An 18,647-nucleotide genomic window follows, 5' to 3' on the forward strand; every position below is an offset into this window, starting at 1 on the left:
GACTCTCCTGGCAGGTAAGGGCAGGCGGGGGATGGAGAAGGAGGGCCAAGGGACGCCTCCTTGAAAGCACTGCATCTGGTGGTATCATGAATCAGGCGCTCTGTCTTCCTTCTCTGTGACCTCTTCACCCTGCTGAGACCCCTGCCCCAGGAACTTGACCCCACAGTCCACTTTGACCTTGCACTTCTGGCCAGGGCTTTCACTTGTACAACCAGCATTATCGTTGTTGTTGTTCAGTCGCTCAGTCGTGTCCAACTCTTTGTGACCCCATGGACTGCAGCATGCTGGGTTTCCCTGTCCTTCACTGTCTCCTGGAGCTTGCTCAAACTCATGTCCATTGAGTCAGTGATGCCATCCAGCCATCTCATCCTCTGTCATCCCTTTCTCCTCCTGCCTTCAGTCTTTCCCAGCATCAGGGTCTTTTCCAATGAGTCAGCTCTTTGCATCAGGTGGCTCAAGTATTGGAGCTTCAGCTTTAGCATCAGTCCTTCCAATGAATAGTCAGGATTGGTTTTCTTTAGGATTGACTGGTTTGATATCCTTGCAGTCCAAGGGACTCTCAAGAGTCTTTTCCAACACCACAGTGGGACTTGCAAAATGATCAAGCCTTTCTCTCATTCTCTCTCTGAAAAGTGTTCCAATGTGCTGTTCCTCAAAGCAGATGTGAATGGCCATCAGGATGCTGCTTCACAGTGTGAAGCCAAATGCACACCAACCTTCTAGTTATTTAAAAAGGGACAGAAGGTGGGTGAATTTTCTGGAGTTACAAGGGAAAACTTGAAGCTACTATTCATGAATTAATCTAATCTAATCATATTTTCTGAAGACATGACTAGCCATTGACTGTTTAAAACTTGCAAATTTTTTTTTTTTACATAAAGGAAAGATCAAGTATGAAGATTATATGCCTAACTGCCATCTGATAAGTGACAATAAAATATTAACTCTACCCTTTTTTAAAAAAGAAAATAATTCATAAGGATGACTCTAAATTGCTCCATAATGTCAAATCAGAAGAATTCCCAATCAACTAAGTCCCCTCTGGCACACATGGCAACTCAGCCATCAGATATTACCAAGAGCAGAAAGCAGAACAGTGTAAACCCCACCAAATGGCTCTGGGCACAACCCCAGGCCACTCTGGAGGCGACGTGTCTTTACTTTCCATCAGTGCCTCTCGCTGCTCGATCCTGTCCACTCAAGACAAAACCCAACTCCCTCTGAAGAAGCACCCCATCTCCTCAGATCAGCCCAAAAGAAACCATGCAGATTTCATCAGGTCTCATCACTCCTTCCCTGGTGGCTCAGACAGTAAAGAATCCACCTGCAATAAGGAAACGTGGGTTCGAGAAGATCCCCTAGGGAAGGGAATGGCAACCCACTCCAATATTCTCGCCTGGAGAATCCCACGGACAGAGAAGCCTGGTGGGCTACAGTTCAAAGGGTTGCAAAGAATCAGACATGACTGAGCATGCACGCGCATACACGCACACGCACACACACACACACACACACACACACACATCACTACTCCAGCCTGGCCCCAAAACCAAGATGAAAATACATTCCTGACTCCTGAGGGCTGAGTGAGAACCAGCCTCTTCCAAGGGCTCTCGGGAGACAACCCCTGGCCTCACACACCCTGGACGTGGGCTGAACCACAATGTCAGACGGATGTGGAGTAATGCAAAGGCATCTGCCTTGCAAAGTGAAAAATGCTGGGCCACCACATGCAGTGATCTGCAAAGGAAAATCATGGACAGTGGCTTTGGTCTTCACCCAGTGTCATCAGCAGGGGGGGAGTGGCCTCTGAGTAAAAGCATGACCCAGAACAATGTGAGGTCCTGGCTGTAAGCAAAGCTGGGCTAAGCACCCAGGGGGGCGAGCTACCCACAGAGCAAGGCCATGGCGCTCCCAGGTAGGCATGGCTAAGAAGCGGCCACCATGGTCCTCCAGTATCAGCTCAGCCCATGATTTCCCATGACCAGGAACCTAGGGCAGGCTGCTACCCTCCCCATCAGTGCCCTAGCCGTACAACCGCCTGTGTGTGGGAAGCGGGGGTGATGGGGGCTGAGCGGTTTGGTGGGGCTTGTTGGGAGGAGACAGAAGAGAGGATATTTTATCCCCAGTAGTCACAAAGGATGCTCCTGGTACAGCGTGCTTCCAGGCCAGACTCTGTGGGGATAAATGCTGGTGTGGCAGGAGGTGGAAGGCTGGCCAGACACCTTCCCTCCAGGGGCCCTGCAGCAGTCGAGTGCTGCTCTGTGAGTCAGAGCATCCTGATGCGGGTACCAGAGAGCCAGAGAGGCTCAGGAGGAGAGGAGGGGAGTATGAGGGAAGGAGGGAGGGAGTGAAGGAGGGAGGGGGAGAGAGAGGAGGGAGAGGAAAGGGAGGCACACCCACGGCACCACCCCATTCCATGCCCCAAGCGGCTCTGTGGGCTGCAGAGCTCGCCCTTCTGCCCAGATCCTCCTTGCCCCCAAGGTCCTCCTGGTCCAACATCTTTGAAGAGTATTTCACTCCCCCACCCCACGGTCATCCCTGTCACTGAACCCTCGCCACCAGCAAATGTCACACCTACTGCATCCCAGTCACACCTCCAGGGATCCCCAAACTCCGGCCCGCCTCCAGCCATCTGGTGCACACGCCTACACCTGCTCCCGGGGGACCCTGTCTTCCTCTGCAGGTGTCCGTCAGCCTCCACAGAGGCTTTGAGCTCTGACAACTGTGTCGTGGGTGCGTGGCTTCCGGGCGGTTTCCGGGACAGTGGAGGGTGGGGACGCACCGTGGCCCCTGTCTCAGGTCTTACGCATTCCAGGATGACACACTCCTGCCCCTGTCCTTTGTCTGGAAGCACCTGGGGCTAGGCCTTGGCCTGGTCAGGACTCCTCGACCCTCCTCACACGCAGACCCTGCAGACCCGCAGCGCCCCAACTCTGAGACCCGAATGGGAAAGAGGATCACACATACTGGCAAAGGCCATCTGGGCAGAAACTCACCGGTAAGTGCCCGAGGAGAGGCGTGATGCTGTCAGAAACATAGAGGATGCTGCCATCCGTCGTCACGGCAATGATGAAGCCATCCAAGGCCTGCGAAAAACGCAATAGGTGAAGGCTCTTCCGTCATGCTTTTATGCAGAGGGGATCACTGGAGCCAAGGACCCTGGGTTACAACAACGACTTCGTTTCATAACTCTTTGAATATTTCCGCGACTAACCTCACAGCATTTTTTTTTTTTTTTTTTCTTGGTCTTGCACACAAGTCGATTTCTTACATAGAACTTGTCTAACCCAGGCGAAATGGTTGCAAAGCATGAAAGGGCTGAGTGGAAAATGGGACCCACGGTATCATGAAATACATTCAGCGTGGAAACTACCTGAGTACATTTACTGCTAAGTGTGCATTTGGGGTGAATCAGAAATATCACAACTGCCATTAAAAGGTGTCAGTGAAGAGCTCACGATCCCTGTTCTCCATCCCCTACACCACTTTGAGGTCAGTGGTAAACATTTACTAAAAGATACAGGAGCTCATGGGCTTCTCCCATGGTGGGGCCAGTGGCAAAGAATCTGCCTGCTATCTCAGGAGACACAAGAGACATGGGTTCGATCCTTGGATGGGAAAGATCCCCTAGAGAAGAGAATCGCAATCCGCTCCAGTATTCTTGCTTGGAGAATTCCATGGACAGAGGAGCCAAGCGGGCCACAGTCCATGGAGTTGAAAAACAGTCAGAACGACTGAGCTACTCACACACACACACAGGAGCTCACAGAGGCATTAAAAACAGAAAGTGTGCCTGCTGGTCCATTGCCATAGAAAGACGACCTGAAGGAACCCTTTATAAAGAACGTTCACATCAATCCACCAAAGCGGAAAGGAAGGGCTGATGGGGAAAGGCTGGATTACTTGACTAGGTCCACGAGAAGAGTCATCCCTCAGTGTCCATGGGGGGCTTGTCCCACGACCCCTGCAGACACCAAGTCCCACAGATGCTCAAGTCCCCCAGAGTTGCCCCCGTATCTACGGGCCCTGCATTCTGGGATTCAGCCAACCGTGGGTGTGAAACCCACAGACACGGAAGGCCAACTGTATTTCAGCATGTCTGGAAAATTCATTTGTTTAGAAGTTTTGACTGAGTGCCTGCTGTGGGTTAGATGCACTGCCCTCGGAGCCCATGAGAGAGCAGACAGAGGCCCTCTGCGTTTTCTCAGAGTCACCGGCTGTTTGGTTTTCGGGTTCCTAATCAGGTGCTCACAATGCTTTCACATGTCACCCAGAAAGGTGATTTCTAAATTTCAGACTCTGTCCAGCAGAGAACGGGGTCATCCAGGCAACTCACCATACTGGCCTGCCACGGAAAGGGAAGAGATGAAAAACAAAAGCTTTCTCCCCACAAACAGATATTCGAGGACATAAGACGCTCACGCAGGCGGTCGCTATAAGCTATCACTGCTGCCTCGCTGACTGTACAGTTGAAATAGCATCAAGCACAAATGTGTGGATTCTTCTACTTTGGGGGGAAAAAATTCCCAAAGTGAAGTATGTGTTTAGAAAGTTCTGGAAACATTTTGCATACCCTCAGCTCGATCTTCCCAGGGTGTTACTGATCTTCTGTGCAGCCAAGAGAGCATGGATTCTTTCAGGGTAGGAGGGTGCAGCTGGGTGCCTGGCAGCAGGAACCAGAAGCAGTCCAGAAGTGTGCAGAGAAAGGCACCACCATCAGCACACACCATGTGGGAGAGAGTTCTTTTCACTGGGAAAATGACTACTAGGGTCGCTGACTGTTTAACACTTAGGTTCTGCAGGGTTGGGAAGAATCCCCTGGAGGAGGAAATGGCAACTCACTCCAGTATTCTTTCCTGGAGAATACCATGGACAGAGAAGCCTGGTGGCCTACAGTCCATAGAGTTGCACAGAGTCAAACACGACTGAAGTGACTTCTTAGCACACGGCACACACTGCAGGATTTAAGACTGAAACATCTATTAAGGCACATTTCTTAAGTGGACCCCATTCTCTTCGATTATATCTGTGGTTTTCAACTGGGGGCAACTCTGCCCCACTGGGGACATCTGGCAATGTCTAGAGACCTTTCTGGCCATCACTTCTAGGGTGGGCACTGTAGGCCTCTAGTGGGTAGAGGCCAAGGATGCTTTGAAATATCCCATCTACAATACACAGCATGTCCCTACCACAAGGAATGATCAGGTCCAAAACGCTAATTGCACTGAGATGGAGAAATCTTGGGCCAGATTTACCAGTCATGGTGAACACCAAAGTACATCCTGATTTTGTGTTCAGTCGCTCAGTTGTGTCTGACTCTTTTGCGACCCCATGGACTGTAGCCCGCCAGGCTCCTCTGTCCATGGGATTCTCCAGGCAAGAATACTGGAGTGGGTTGCCATGCCCTCCTCCAGAGGATCTTCCTGACTCAGAATCGAAGTTGCATCACCTGCGACTCCAGCATCAGCGGGAGGATTATTTACCTGCTGAGCCACCTGGGAAGCCGCAATATTCTGGTGACCTTTATTTCTTTTCCATTTAAGTATTTTTTCTAAATTAAAAGAAATCATATTAGCAGCGCTCCTGGAGGTGAATTTTTCTAAGAGGTGGAGGCATTGTGGATGACGTCAGCGGGACCGTTTTGGAAACAGCAGATTGAAATACTGGGAAAAGCAGAAGCAGTCTAAATTCTCTTCTTGCACAGTGAGCCCATGCCCTCTTGAATTTATAAAGCAAGTGGGTGGTAAAAAGCAGGAGGTATTTATGGATGGAAGATAACGCTCATCAGCCCATTGGCATTTTCCATCAAACGCACAAGGATTACGCTGAGTCACTGCGTTAAGAAGGCTTGTGATGGTTTCAGAAGTCCCACTGGCAGCCTTTGAGAGTGACTCAACAGGACATGATTAAAAAGCGGCCTGCCCCTCTTGTTGAAATGGGGACTCTGGAAGGAGCTTCAGTGGACACCCGAGATTCCGTAACGGCCCAAGTTTCACACCTGCCACACCCCAGATGGAAATGAGACGACCCCTCTCTGCCAATCCCTAGTTCTGACAGAATGCTTCTTGTCTTCTCTGGGACAACCTCTGGGCTAAGAGAAAAGATGGCTGTAGCTTTTCTGAACAAAATTCAGAAACATCGCATATTCCGTAACTGCCTGTCAACGAGAGTGTCCTTCCCTTTGAATTGACTTGTTCTAACGCTTGTGGCCACCATCTCGGGCAGCTTTCACGGGACCAGCTTGGCTGGCTGCAACCAAGTCGCTTTCGTTCTTTCAAGTCCCACAATGGTATGAGTTCTCCTGGAGTCTGGTTTGGGGCCTTTCTGGGAGAAGAAGAAGGAAGCGGGGATTCACACTCAGATGACACCAGCAGTGCCATTCCCTGGGGTCTGACGGGCTCTGTCCTGGATTTCATCTTCATTTAAAGAAGGAAACTCCTAGTTATGAAGACACGGCATCCGGATTCCTCATGCTCCCTGCAGTGGCTCTGAATAAGGGAGGGGGATGTGCAGCTGGGATGGGATGCATCCTATGGAGAAGCTGCATCCTGGAAAATGAGAGCATCATCCCATGGGGACCATCACAAGGAAGGCACAGGAGGCTCCTGTCACCCATCACCTGGTCTGTGACTCCTGAGGAGCAACAGGGTGGAAGAGGAGCCTAAGACAGTCAGAGACAAATCTAAAGTTCTAGTTGGAGGGTCTCCCAGATGCCTCAAAGATGCAGTTTACCCAGAACGCCTGCTTGCTGTACAGGCTTAATTTGGGGTCCACTTCACTTATGTAGCATGAGTTCCTTTAGACTGGCTTCAAAGAGTCTACACTAGGAGCAGAGGAAAGTGCATAATGCATATCCATACACATCTAAACTCTTCTTTTTCTAGAAATTTCAGCCTTCTAAATCTCAGTTCAGCCCCAATTTTCATCTTTAAAATAAAGACTGTTATAAGAGAAAAGGAAGGACACTACATAATAACCAAGGGACCAGTCCAAGAAGATACCACAACGGTAAACATATATGCACACAATACAGAAGCACCTCAATATATAAGGCGAATGTCAGCAAACAGAAAAGGAGAAATGGGCAGTAACACAGTAAGAGTGGGGACTTAACACTTCACTGACATCAACAGACAGATCATCCACATGGAAAATCGATAAGGAAGTATGAGCCTTAAATAACACATTAGACTAGGTGGACAGAATTGGTGATTACAGAGTACTCCATCCAAAAGCAGCAGAGTACAATTTTGTTCCAAGGCCACTTGGAACATTCTCCAGGACTGACCACATGCTGGGCTACAGAGTGAACCTCGGCAAACTTAAGAAAACTGAAATCCTGTCAAACATCTTTTCTGACCACAACGCCATGAGATCAGAAATCAACTAGATACACACACACACACACACACACACACACACACACACAACCCTGCAAAAAAACACAAATACAGGGAAACTAAAAAATCTGCTACTAAACAGCCAGTGGATCATTGAAGAAATCAAAGAGGAAATAAAAAATACCTAAAGACAAATGAAAATGAAAACACAACAATCTAAAAACCTATGGGACTCGGCAAAAGCAGTTTGAAGAGGGAAATTCATAGAGATATGAGCTTACCTCCAGAAACAATAAAAATCTCAAATAAACAACCTAACCTTACATCTCAATGGACAGTAGTTTAAGCAAACTTCAGGAGACGGTGAAGGACAGGGAAGCATAGTGTGCTGCAGTTCATGGGGTCACAAAGAGTCAGACACGACTGAGTGGCTGAACAACAACCACCTCACACCTAAAGCAACTAGAGACAGAACAAATACCCCCAAAGCTGACAGAAGGAAAGCAATCATAAAGACCAGAGCAGAAATAAACAAGATAGAGAATAAGGAAACAACAGAAAAGATCAATGAAACTAAAAGCCCGTTCTTTGCACAGATAAACAAAACCTATAAACCTTTAGCCAGATTCATCAAGTGAAAAAGGGAGAGGGACCAAGGCAATAAAATCAGAAATGCAAAAGAAGAAGTTACAACTGACTCCATTGAAATACAGGCCACCATGAGACTACTATAAGAAACTACATTTTTAACCTTTTAAAAATCTTGTTTCCTCAAACACCTTTGATACCTTGAAATTCCCTTGGGGGCAGGGAGGGTAGAATGTGCCACAGGTTTCCAAGAGTGTTATGTGCTATAGGGTTATATGTTTTAATTACTTTTCCCTAAGAATTAGGAGATAAAACGATTTCTGTGAAATAGCATAATGATACATTAATTCAACCTTGTATATCACAAGCTGCTCTAAATTTAACATACTTAAAATGCATTGCTTCTGGAGAAAGTTCTGTATTTTCTTTAAATATAGTTCACATGCAGATTTAAGTATCTTTCATCTCATGAAAATGTTCATTAATGCACTTATATTTCATAATATTTGGACAGCTTCATTCTGGCATTTTCTTACTCGAGTAACTTTCTGTTTTCTGCAGTTAATCTATGTAAATTAAAGTTTATATCAGTCTTATATAGGCACAGAAGATGAGATCTAGAAAGCTGGAGCTCAAAGAGTCACCTTCTAATACCCTGCCAGGAACCAGTGACACAGCCAGCATCTAACTTCTTTTGACTGAATCCATCCACCCCAGCTTTCTTCTTCTGCTTCAAGGGCTCAGACACACCACCTCTGGGGCTTTCTCTATGTCCACCATGGTATCTGAACACTCCAGGTCTTATCCCTAGTTTAGAAGTCAGAACCAGCTGGATGTTTTTGCAGTGATTTATCCTCGTCTGGATAAGGATAGCATATAGAAAAGCAGAGACATTACTTTGCCAACAAAGGTCCATCTAGTCAAGGCTATGGTTTTTCCAGTGGTCATGTATGGATGTGAGAGTTGGACTGTGAAGAAGGCTGAGCGCCGAAGAATTGATGCTTTTGAACTGTGATGTTGGAGAAGACTCTTGAGAGTCCCTTGGACTGCAAGGAGACCCTACCAGTCCATTCTGAAGGAGATCAGCCCTGGGATTTCTTTGGAAGGAATGATGCTAAAGCTGAAACTCTAGTACTTTGGCCACCTCATGCGAAGAGTTGACTCATTGGAAAAGACTCTGATGCTGGGAGGGATTGGGGGCAGGAGGAGAAGGGGACGACAGAGGATGAGATGGCTGGATGGCATCACTGACTGGATGGACATGAGTTTAAGTGAACTCCGGGAGTTGGTGATGGACAGGGAGGCCTGGCATGCTGTGATTCATGGGGTTGCAGAGAGTCGGACACGACTGAGTGACTGAACTGAACTGAACTGATCCTCGTCTGGGCTTCCCCAGTGGCTCAATGGTAAAGAACTCGCCTGCCAGTGCAGGAAACACAAGATACACGGGTTTGATCCCTGGGTCAGAAGATTCCCTAGAGGAGGGCAGGGCAACCCACTCCAGTATTCTTGCCTGGAGAATCCTCATGGACAGAGAAGCCTGAAGGGCTACAGTCCATGGGGTTGCAAAGAGTTGGACATGACTGAAATGACTTAGCACACAGCACATCCTCATCTGTCCTGAGAAGTCTCACCCCTAGAGACACATGAGGCAGGCCAGGCACTCAGATCAGCCAGACTTCCTCCAATTCAGCCCAGCAGATGGGCACAAGCAATAACCTTTCAGAGAAAGAAATGTGCATTTCTCCACACAGAGAGAGTACACTCTGGGGTGCTGGGGCATGGCCATGTATGGTTGATACCATACACCATATTGATGAAACAGGACTTCAAGTTAAAAACATAATTTTAAAAGAAGACTTTTGCTTTCAAAATGTGTCCTACCAAGAATATATAATTGTTGCATTGGGCTTCCCTGGTGGCTCTGAGGGCAAAGAATCTGCCTGCAATGAGGGAGACCAGGGTTCGATCCCTGGGTCGGGAAGACCTCCTGGAAAAGAGAATGGCTACCCACTCCAGTATTCTTGCCTGGAGAAGTCTATGGACAGAGGAGCCTGGTGGGCTACAGTCCATGGGGGTCACAAAGGGTCGGACACAATAGCACACAGGCATATGCATATATATATTCTACATAAATACCCTCGCTCTCCCTACTGCTGCTCCTTCCCTGCCCGGTTCCCCTGTTAGGCGTCCTCTGGTTGGGAGGCTGGAGTGGGTCTGCCCTGCAGTCACCATGGCAACAGGACACATTCACATTGAGTTTGGGGATTCTGGCTTTTCCTGCCCAACTCAGTAGCCAAAACACACACCACAGCAGGCAGATTTTTTTCAAGAGTCTGTCTGTTCCCAGCCTTCCTTTCAGGGTCAAGAACAGTTGTTTACTTCGGGCACAGGGTCTTATCTGGAACAAGCAGCTACATTTTAATCCACAACCCATCAAGCTAATTGAAACATGCATCTCACCTCCAACATCAGCTGGGTGAATTCTTCATTACTGAGGAATGAAGGCTTCCAGTCCGGCTGAATGTCACAGATTTCAGTTTGCGCTGAGACTTCTAAAAAAAAAAGCACAAACAAGCTTTTAGACGGAAAGACACCTAGAAACTGGAATTAAGAAATGACACACGTGTTATTTCTATGCAATTTCGTATAAATGTGTAGTTTAATAAAAGAAGCTGATATAAGGACATATGCCACTCTGATCTCCAAGGATGGGGTACAGTGGAGATAACAGACCCTTGATGTTTTCTCCTTTTGACCTTTAATGAGGTCTCTGGGGAGACAGCACCCCACCCTCTGCACTGGGGATAGTGCCTGCGATTAGCACATGGTACCTTGCCCTTGAATTTCTACGTGACAAAGCCCATCAGCAGCAGCCGAAGTCAGGTAGTTGCCACCTGAGCTTTCCTGGTGGCTCAGTCTGTAAAGAATCCACCTGCCGTGCGGGAGACGGGGGTTCCATCCCTGAATGGAGAAAGATGCCCTAGAGAAGGAAAGGGCAACCTACTCCAGTTACCAAGGCAACAGGAACAAGGACAGGGGTAGAGGGGCATGTCCTTAAGCTGCTTCTTCATGGTCTAGGCGAAACAAAATACTTCAGTGAGCTGGGATTTTAAAAATTCCAGAAACATCTTTTTTTTTTTTAATTTTTTTATTGTTACTGTCTTTTCTTCTTCTTCTTTTTTTTTTTTTTTTATTTTTTATTTTATTTTTAAACTTTACATAATTGTATTAGTTTTGCCAAATATCAAAATGAATCCGCCACGGGTATACATGTGTTCCCCATCCCGAACCCTCCTCCCTCCTCCCTCCCCATACCATCCCTCTGGGCCGTCCCAGTGCACCAGCCCCAAGCATCCAGCATCGTGCATCGAACCTGGACTGGCAACTCGTTTCCTACATGATATTTTACATATTTCAATGCCACTCTCCCAAATCTTCCCAGAAACATCTTAAGGCACGAAGTTCCTAACCTACTGCGTTTGTGCAGATTGCAATGTATGTCTCAGCACTTCCAATTACTGAAGTATAATTCGTTATACAAATACCTGCTGCTCAGTTGCTTTGAAGGCCAGAATTTACTTTTCCTAAAACCTTCTGGGGTTAATCTGTACTTTGCCCCTTTCAAGTAACTACGTTTTTCACAAGATGTTATTCGTATTTGTAAATCTAAGTCACTGGTCGACACAAGACTCTGTAAACACTCTCATTTTCCTGTCCTTTTGTGTTTTTTTTTCTTTATAATAGTTGATAGAAATTGTTTTTTTTCCTATTCATGATTTAGAAGAATTTCTTTGTGCTTCACAGCTTGGTAATTTTGTGTAAATTCTTAGCATTTTTGTCAAGTTTGGGAAAACATCAATCAAGTTTCTTTCCTAGAAGAACTGCAAAATTTCAGGGCATTTCACCTTTTTTTTTTTTGTTGTTGTTCACTGACTAACCTGCAATGCTCTTGCTTTGTTTTTTAATTTTATATAATTAAAAATAATTTTTTTTATGTGGACCATTTTTAAAGTCTTTACAGAATTTGTTACGATATTACTTCTGTTTATGTTTTGGTTTTTTGACTACAAGGCGTGTAGGATCTTAGCTCCCCGACCAGGGATGGACCCCACACCCACTGCATTGGAAGCTAACGTCTTCACCACTGGATTACAGGGAAGTCCACAACTTTTATACAGTTTTTAAAAGTGACTTTCCACTTACAATTATTTTAAAATCTTGGCTATATTCCACACATTGTATAGCACAACCACCAGTTTGTTCTCTTTATCTGTGAGCCAGCTTCTTTCTTGTTATATTCACCAGTTTGTTGTATTTTTTTAGACTCTCTATATAAGTGATATCATACAGTATTTGTCTTTCTCCATCTGAATTATTTCACTTAGTATAATGACCTCCAAGTCCATCCATATCACTGTGTGCTAACTCGCTTCAATACTGTCCAACTCTTTGCAGCCTTATGGACTGTAGCCCGCCAGGCTCCTCTGTCTATGGGATCCTCCAGGCAAGAATACTAGAGTGGGTTGCATGCCCTCCTCCACGGGATCTTCCCAACCCAGGGCTCGAACGCACATCTCCTACATCTCCTGCATCGGCAGGCGGGTTCTTTACCACTAGCACCACCTGGGAAGCCCCCATATTGCTGCAAATGGCATGATTTCATTCTTTCTTGTGGCTGAGTAATCGCCTGTTGTGTATATGTGCACGTATTCTTTATTCATTCATCTGCCGATGAACACTTCAGTAGTTCCCAGGGATTCTAGCTCCCTGACCAGGGATTAAACCTGCACCTCCTGCATTAGAAAGCAGTCTTAACCACTGGACTGCCAGGGAAATCCAAACAATTCAGTGTCATAATCAAATCTCTGATTTTTCTCAGAGATGGCTGAGGAATAGGAAGGGGAGACCACTTTCACAATAGAATGGGAAAGACTAGAGATCTCTTCAAGAAAATTAAAGATACCAAGAGACCATTTCATGCAAAGATGAGCACAATAAAGGACAAAAATGGTATGGATCTAATAGAAGTAGAAGATATTAAGAAGAGGTGGCAAGAATACACAGAAGAACTATACAAAAAAGATCTTCATGACCCAGATAATCATGATGGTGTCATCATTCACTTAGAGCCAGACATCCTGGAATGTGAAGTCAAGTGGGCCCTAGGAAGCATCACCGTGAACAAAGCTAGTGGAGAGGATGGAATTCCAGTTGAGCTATTTAAGATCCTAGAAGATGATGCTGTGAAAGTGCTGCACTCAATATGCCAGCAAATTTGAAAACTCAGCAGTGGCCACAGGACTGGAAAAGGTCAGTTTTCACTCCAATCCCAAAGAAAGGCAATACCAAAGAATGCTCAAACTACCCCACAATTGAACTCATCTCACACGCTAGTAAAGTAATGCTCAAAATTATCCAAGCCAGGCTTCAGCAGTATGTGAACTATGAACTTCCAGATGTTCAAGCCGGATTTAGAAAAGGCAGAGGAACCAGAGATGAATTGGCCAACATCCGATGAATCATCAAAAAAGCAAGAGAGTTCCAGAAAAACATGTATTTCTGCTTTATTGACTATGCCAAAGCCTTTGACTGTGTGGATCACAATAAATTGCAGAAAATCCTTAAAGAGGTGGGAATACCAGATCACCTGACCTACTTTCTGAGAAATCTGTATGCAGGTCAAGAAGCAACAGTTAAAACTGGACATGGAACAACAGACTGGTTCCAAATAGGGAAAGGAGGACATCAAGGCTGTATAGTGTCACCCTGCTTATTTAACTTATATACAGAGTACATCATGAGAAATGCCAGGCTGGATGAAGCACAAGCTGGAATCAGGATTGCCAGGAGAAATATCAATAACCTCAGATATGCAGATGACATCACCCTTATGGAAGAAAGTGAAGAAGAACTAAAGAGCCTCTTGATGAAAGTGAAAGAGGAGAGTGAAAAAGTTGGCTTAAAACTCAATATTCAGAAAACTAAGATCATGTCATCTGGTCCCATCACTTCATGGTGAATAGATGGGGAAACAGTGGCAGGCTTTATTTTTTTGGGCTCAAAAATCACTGCAGATGGTGACTGCAGCCATGAAATTAAAAGATTCTTGCTGCTTGGAAGAAAAGCTATGATCAACCTAGACAGCATATTAAAAAGCAGAGACATTACTTTGCCAACAAAGGTCTGTCTAGTCAAAGCTATGGTTTTTCCAGTGGTCATGTATGGATGTGAGAGTTGGAACATAAAGAAAGCTGAGCACCGAAGAATTGATGCTTTTGAACTGTGGTGCTGGAGAAGACTCTTGAGAGTCCCTTGGACTGCAAGGAGATGAAACCAGTCAATCCTAAAGGAAATCAGTTCTGAATATTCACTGGAAGATCTGATGCTGAAGCTGAAACTCCAATACTTTGGCCACTTGATGCAAAGAACTGATTCATTTGAAAAGACCCTGGTGGTGGGAAAGACTGAAGGCAAATGGAGAAGAGGAAATGAATTTAAAAAATAAAAAGGAGAATGGGGACGACAGAGGATGAGAAGATTGGATGGCATCACCTATGTGATGGACATGAGTTTGAGTAAGCTCTAAGAGTTGGTGATGGACAGGGAAGCCTGGTGTGCTGCAGTCCATTGGGTTGCAAAGAGTTGGATACGACTGAGCAACTGGACTGACTGAACTGAATCGAATCTCCACTGGCATTTGATGGGACCAACATTACAAGCTGTAGGTGACTGGGCAGGATGAGCAGAGCAATATGGTCCAAGTGGCTTCTAAATAGCAAGGGAAATACAGCCATATGGGAGCAATCTTTTAGGGAAGCATTGCAATTAACAGTGGAAGCCCCAAAGCCTACCATAGTGCAGGCTGTACTTATGCCCTAGAACACCTGCCTCCCAATAGCTCGTGCTCCCCAGCAACCAGCAGGACAACGTTGGGCTATATATGGTGAAGGAAGAATCTAGAAAATGGAGCAGAAAGTAGGCTGGTGGGGTGACTATCACCCTGCCCAACAGGGACATGTCTCCTTGCTCTGCTGTCCTCCCTACCCCATCCCTACCTTCTAAGGCAGACATCTGGAAGGGCAAGGGTGAGGACTGGGATTTGATGTTGGGAGAAGATGACATTGAACCAGCTGAGACTCACATAGGAAGAGGAAAGCACGCAAGTCAGCCTGGTCCTGTGGAAGTGACAGTTAGATGGCCATGAATAAGACTACTCACTACGCCCTATTATTGACATAATTTAGAGGCTTCTCTTCTGTAATAGCTCTGGAAACCCACTCCGGTTTCCTTGCCTGGGAAATCCCATGGACAGAGGAGTCTGGTGGGCTACAGTCCATGAGGTCACAAAGAGCTGGACACAATTTAGTGACTGAGCATGCTCCTGTAACAGATATTGATGACACATTTCCCTATGGAGAAACATGGTCAAATTCTCATTTTGATTTGGAATTACTTCTAGAAGTATGCATTCCAGGATCAAGGTTTATCTCTTAAACTGAGAAAACAGGGATGCTTGGCAGATTACTGATGAAAGAGCTAAGTTATTTTAATGACTACCTGCATAGCTAACGGAGAAGGCAATGGCACCCCACTCCAGTACTCTTGCCTGGTAAATCCCATGGATGGAGGAGCCTGGTGGGCTACAGTCCATGGGGTCGCTAGGAGTCGGACACGACTGAGTGACTTCACTTTCACTTTTCACTTTCATGCATTGGAGAAGGAAATGGCAACCTACTGCAGTGTTCTTGCCTGGGGAATCCCAGGGACAGGGGAGCCTGGTGGGTTGCCGTCTATGGGGTTGCACAGAGTTGGACACGACTGAAGCGACTTAGCAGCAGCAGCAGCATAGCTAAAGTATCACATGGTCTCCCTTCAGGATGAAGGCAGAAAGTACACCAAAATCCACAGTTCTGGGCCTCCCTGGTGGCCCAGTGGCTACAAGTCTGCCTGCCAATGCAGGAGAAACGGGTTCAATCCCTGATCCAGGAAGATCTCACATGCCATGGAGCAATTAAGCATGTGCATATCAACTACTGGATAGAAGGAAATGGCAACCCATTCCAGTATTCTTGCCTGGAGAATCCCATGGACAGAGGAGCCTGGCAGGCTACTGTCCATGGGGTTGCAGGAGTCGGTCACAACTTAGCGACTAAACCACCACCACCACCAAATCAACTACTGACCCACGTTCCTAGAGCCTGTGCCCCGCAACAAGAGAAGCCACTGCAATGAGAAGCCCACACTGCAGTGAAGAGTAGCCCCCGCTCCCAACTAGAGGAGGCCCTTGTGCAGCAACGAAGACGTACCACAGTCAAAAATAAATTAAAAACGTGTATAAATCCACAGGTCTTAACCCTGACTGCATGCTGACTTCACCCGGGCATCTTTAAAAACGTGGATGTTTAGGCCTGACCCAGGGGTGATCTGGTAGAAGGCGCTTGCTCCATCCCCACATCAGTCATGTTTGTCTATTTCTAGGGTATAAATACTTAGACCCTCACTGGTTTCAAGCTGCCAACGTGATGTCAGCTGGCTTGCAAAACTCTTAAAAATTTAACAATCATCTTTTGCAAGCGGGTACAAACTGGCCCCAGCTCACAATCTGGGTTCCATCCCTAGACATTCTGATGTGTTAGTCTGTGAGGTGTGACCCAGTTATAAGTATTTTTAAAAGCTTCTTGGGTGATTCTAAGGGGCCACCAGGGGTGAGAACTAATAGTCTTAATGGCCACACTGGGGCTTCCCTGGGGGTCTAGCGGTTAAGAAGGGGACACAGCTTCAATCCCCTCTGGTCTGGGAAAATCCTACATGCCACGGAGCAACTAAGCCCGTGAAGCTCAAGTGCCCTGGAGCCTGTGCCCGGCAATGAGAGAAGCCACTGGCGTGAGAAGGCCGCACACACCACACAGAACACAGCCCCCACTCACTGCCACTGGAGAAGGACCACGCAGGGCAACAAAGACCCAGCACCACCAAAACATAAATGAATGAATAAGCGAATTACAAACATAAATGGCCACACTCATGAACTGCTATAATGTGGCTATGATGTCCGTACCTAAAAGAGTCCCATACATCATCTGTCGTAGAGAAGCAGTATGGTTTCATGTTAAAAACTTGGGCTCTGGAGGCAGACCAGCCTGGTTTAGATTCTGTGCCTTCCTGGCTGTCTAGCGTTAATGACCTAACATCTTTACGCTTCAGTTGCCTTGTCTGTGAAATGGAACAAACTCAAAGGGCCACTATGAGGCTCCTATCAGTTATACCCTGGTGAATTACTCTTTGGGGCTTCCCTGGTGGCTCAGATGGGTAAAGAATCTGCCTGCAACACAGGAGACCAGGCTCGATTCCTGGGTCAGGAAGATGCCTTGGAGAAGGGGATGGCTACCTACTCCAGTACTCGTCTGGAGAACTCTATGGACAGAGGAGCCTGGCGGACTACAGTCCATAGGGTTGCAAAGAGCTGGACATGACTGAGTGACTGACACTTTCACGAGTTACTCTCTGGAGGCCTTAACAACTCCTGCCTGGCTCAGGGTGAGCCCCAAATGAATGCAGATCATGCTCCTTAGAAGATGCCTGCAGAGTTCACAACCATTTGGATTATAAGTAAAGTTATTGCTTGTTTTTTGTTTTCATCCAAATTTTGGTCCAGCCACTATATCTCTTCATAAAATCTGTCATGGATTTTCTGTTCTCTTTTGTGTATGGGATAAGGATGAGGGAGATCTAGGGTTGATTCTGGTTGCATTTCAGTGGGTCGTGTGGGGTAGGGCTCAGTCTTATGAAGAAGGTGAGGTGGACACAGGAGCTCCAGGTGGGGGCAGGCTGAATTTCTGCTGACCCCTCCTCTCCAGCTTCCAGATCCGACAATTCCGTAAGTCCACAGTGAGCAGAGCCCAGCATAAATGTCACACGGATGAACTTGGTCCCAGCTGTCCTGTTTCTCGGTGACACTGACCCGGTTTGAGTAATTTGCACAAAATACCTTGGTAATCAAACCAACCTGCTCTTTCATTTAGCTAAATCATCATTTAGGATATATAACCATTCTGCTTAAACTATTAGGGGCAATCAAATGCTGCTGCAATACTTTATTCCAATCCTGGCTTGATTGTTCTCCCCCAATTTTTAACAAAAGCAATTAACATGTTCTTTACTCTCCCCTGGGCAGCTTTGCGGGAGGGGGGGGGGAGGAGGCTCTATCATTACTGTCACATTTGTAATAGGTATATACAATTATGACAGAAATAATAAAAGAATAACAAGTATAATGAAACTTTCTAGTGTCCCAGCTGTGCCCTCTCCCATGAAATCATCTTGTCTGGGAAAATGTTCAGTGAAGGAGAAGCCTCATGGCAAGCACAGAGGAACTGTAATTATCTCCTCAATAAGCTGACATTTCTGACTTTAATATGCTTGGTTGCTTGGTGTCATGATTAAGAAAAAAAAAAGAATTCTGCTCTTCTTGCTTGTTAATAGTTCCTGAATCCTCCCAACCGTTCTTAAATTTTTTGGTACCATCCACAGGCAAGCGGGCAATGCTAGGAGTTAAAAGGGTTTCGTGTGTGCTAAGCTGTTCTAATCATGTCCAACTCTTTGCAAGTCCGTGGACTGTAGCCTGCCAGGCTCCTCTGTCCATTGGATTCTCCAGGCAAGAATACTGGAGTGGGTTGTGCTGACCTCCTCCAGGGGATCTTCTCGACCCAGAGA

The 18,647-nt window shown here is 46.4% G+C and overlaps 1 protein-coding gene across 3 annotated transcripts in view; it reads right to left on the bottom strand.

The window, feature by feature from the left end:
* Positions 1-18,647, bottom strand: part of NPAS2 (neuronal PAS domain protein 2) — a 199,085-nt gene that overhangs the window by 72,670 nt on the left and 107,768 nt on the right. For all 3 annotated transcript variants that reach the window (XM_070379952.1, XM_070379950.1, XM_070379949.1), the window contains exons 4-5: positions 10,395-10,486; positions 3,000-3,089 (exon numbers count right to left, since the gene is read on the bottom strand). In XM_070379952.1, the coding sequence (XP_070236053.1) occupies positions 3,000-3,089; positions 10,395-10,486 (182 nt within the window). The remainder of the gene's footprint in view (positions 1-2,999; positions 3,090-10,394; positions 10,487-18,647) is intronic.

Source organism: Bos mutus, chromosome 11 (genome assembly GCF_027580195.1).
Source record: "Bos mutus isolate GX-2022 chromosome 11, NWIPB_WYAK_1.1, whole genome shotgun sequence".
NCBI lineage: Eukaryota > Metazoa > Chordata > Mammalia > Artiodactyla > Bovidae > Bos > Bos mutus.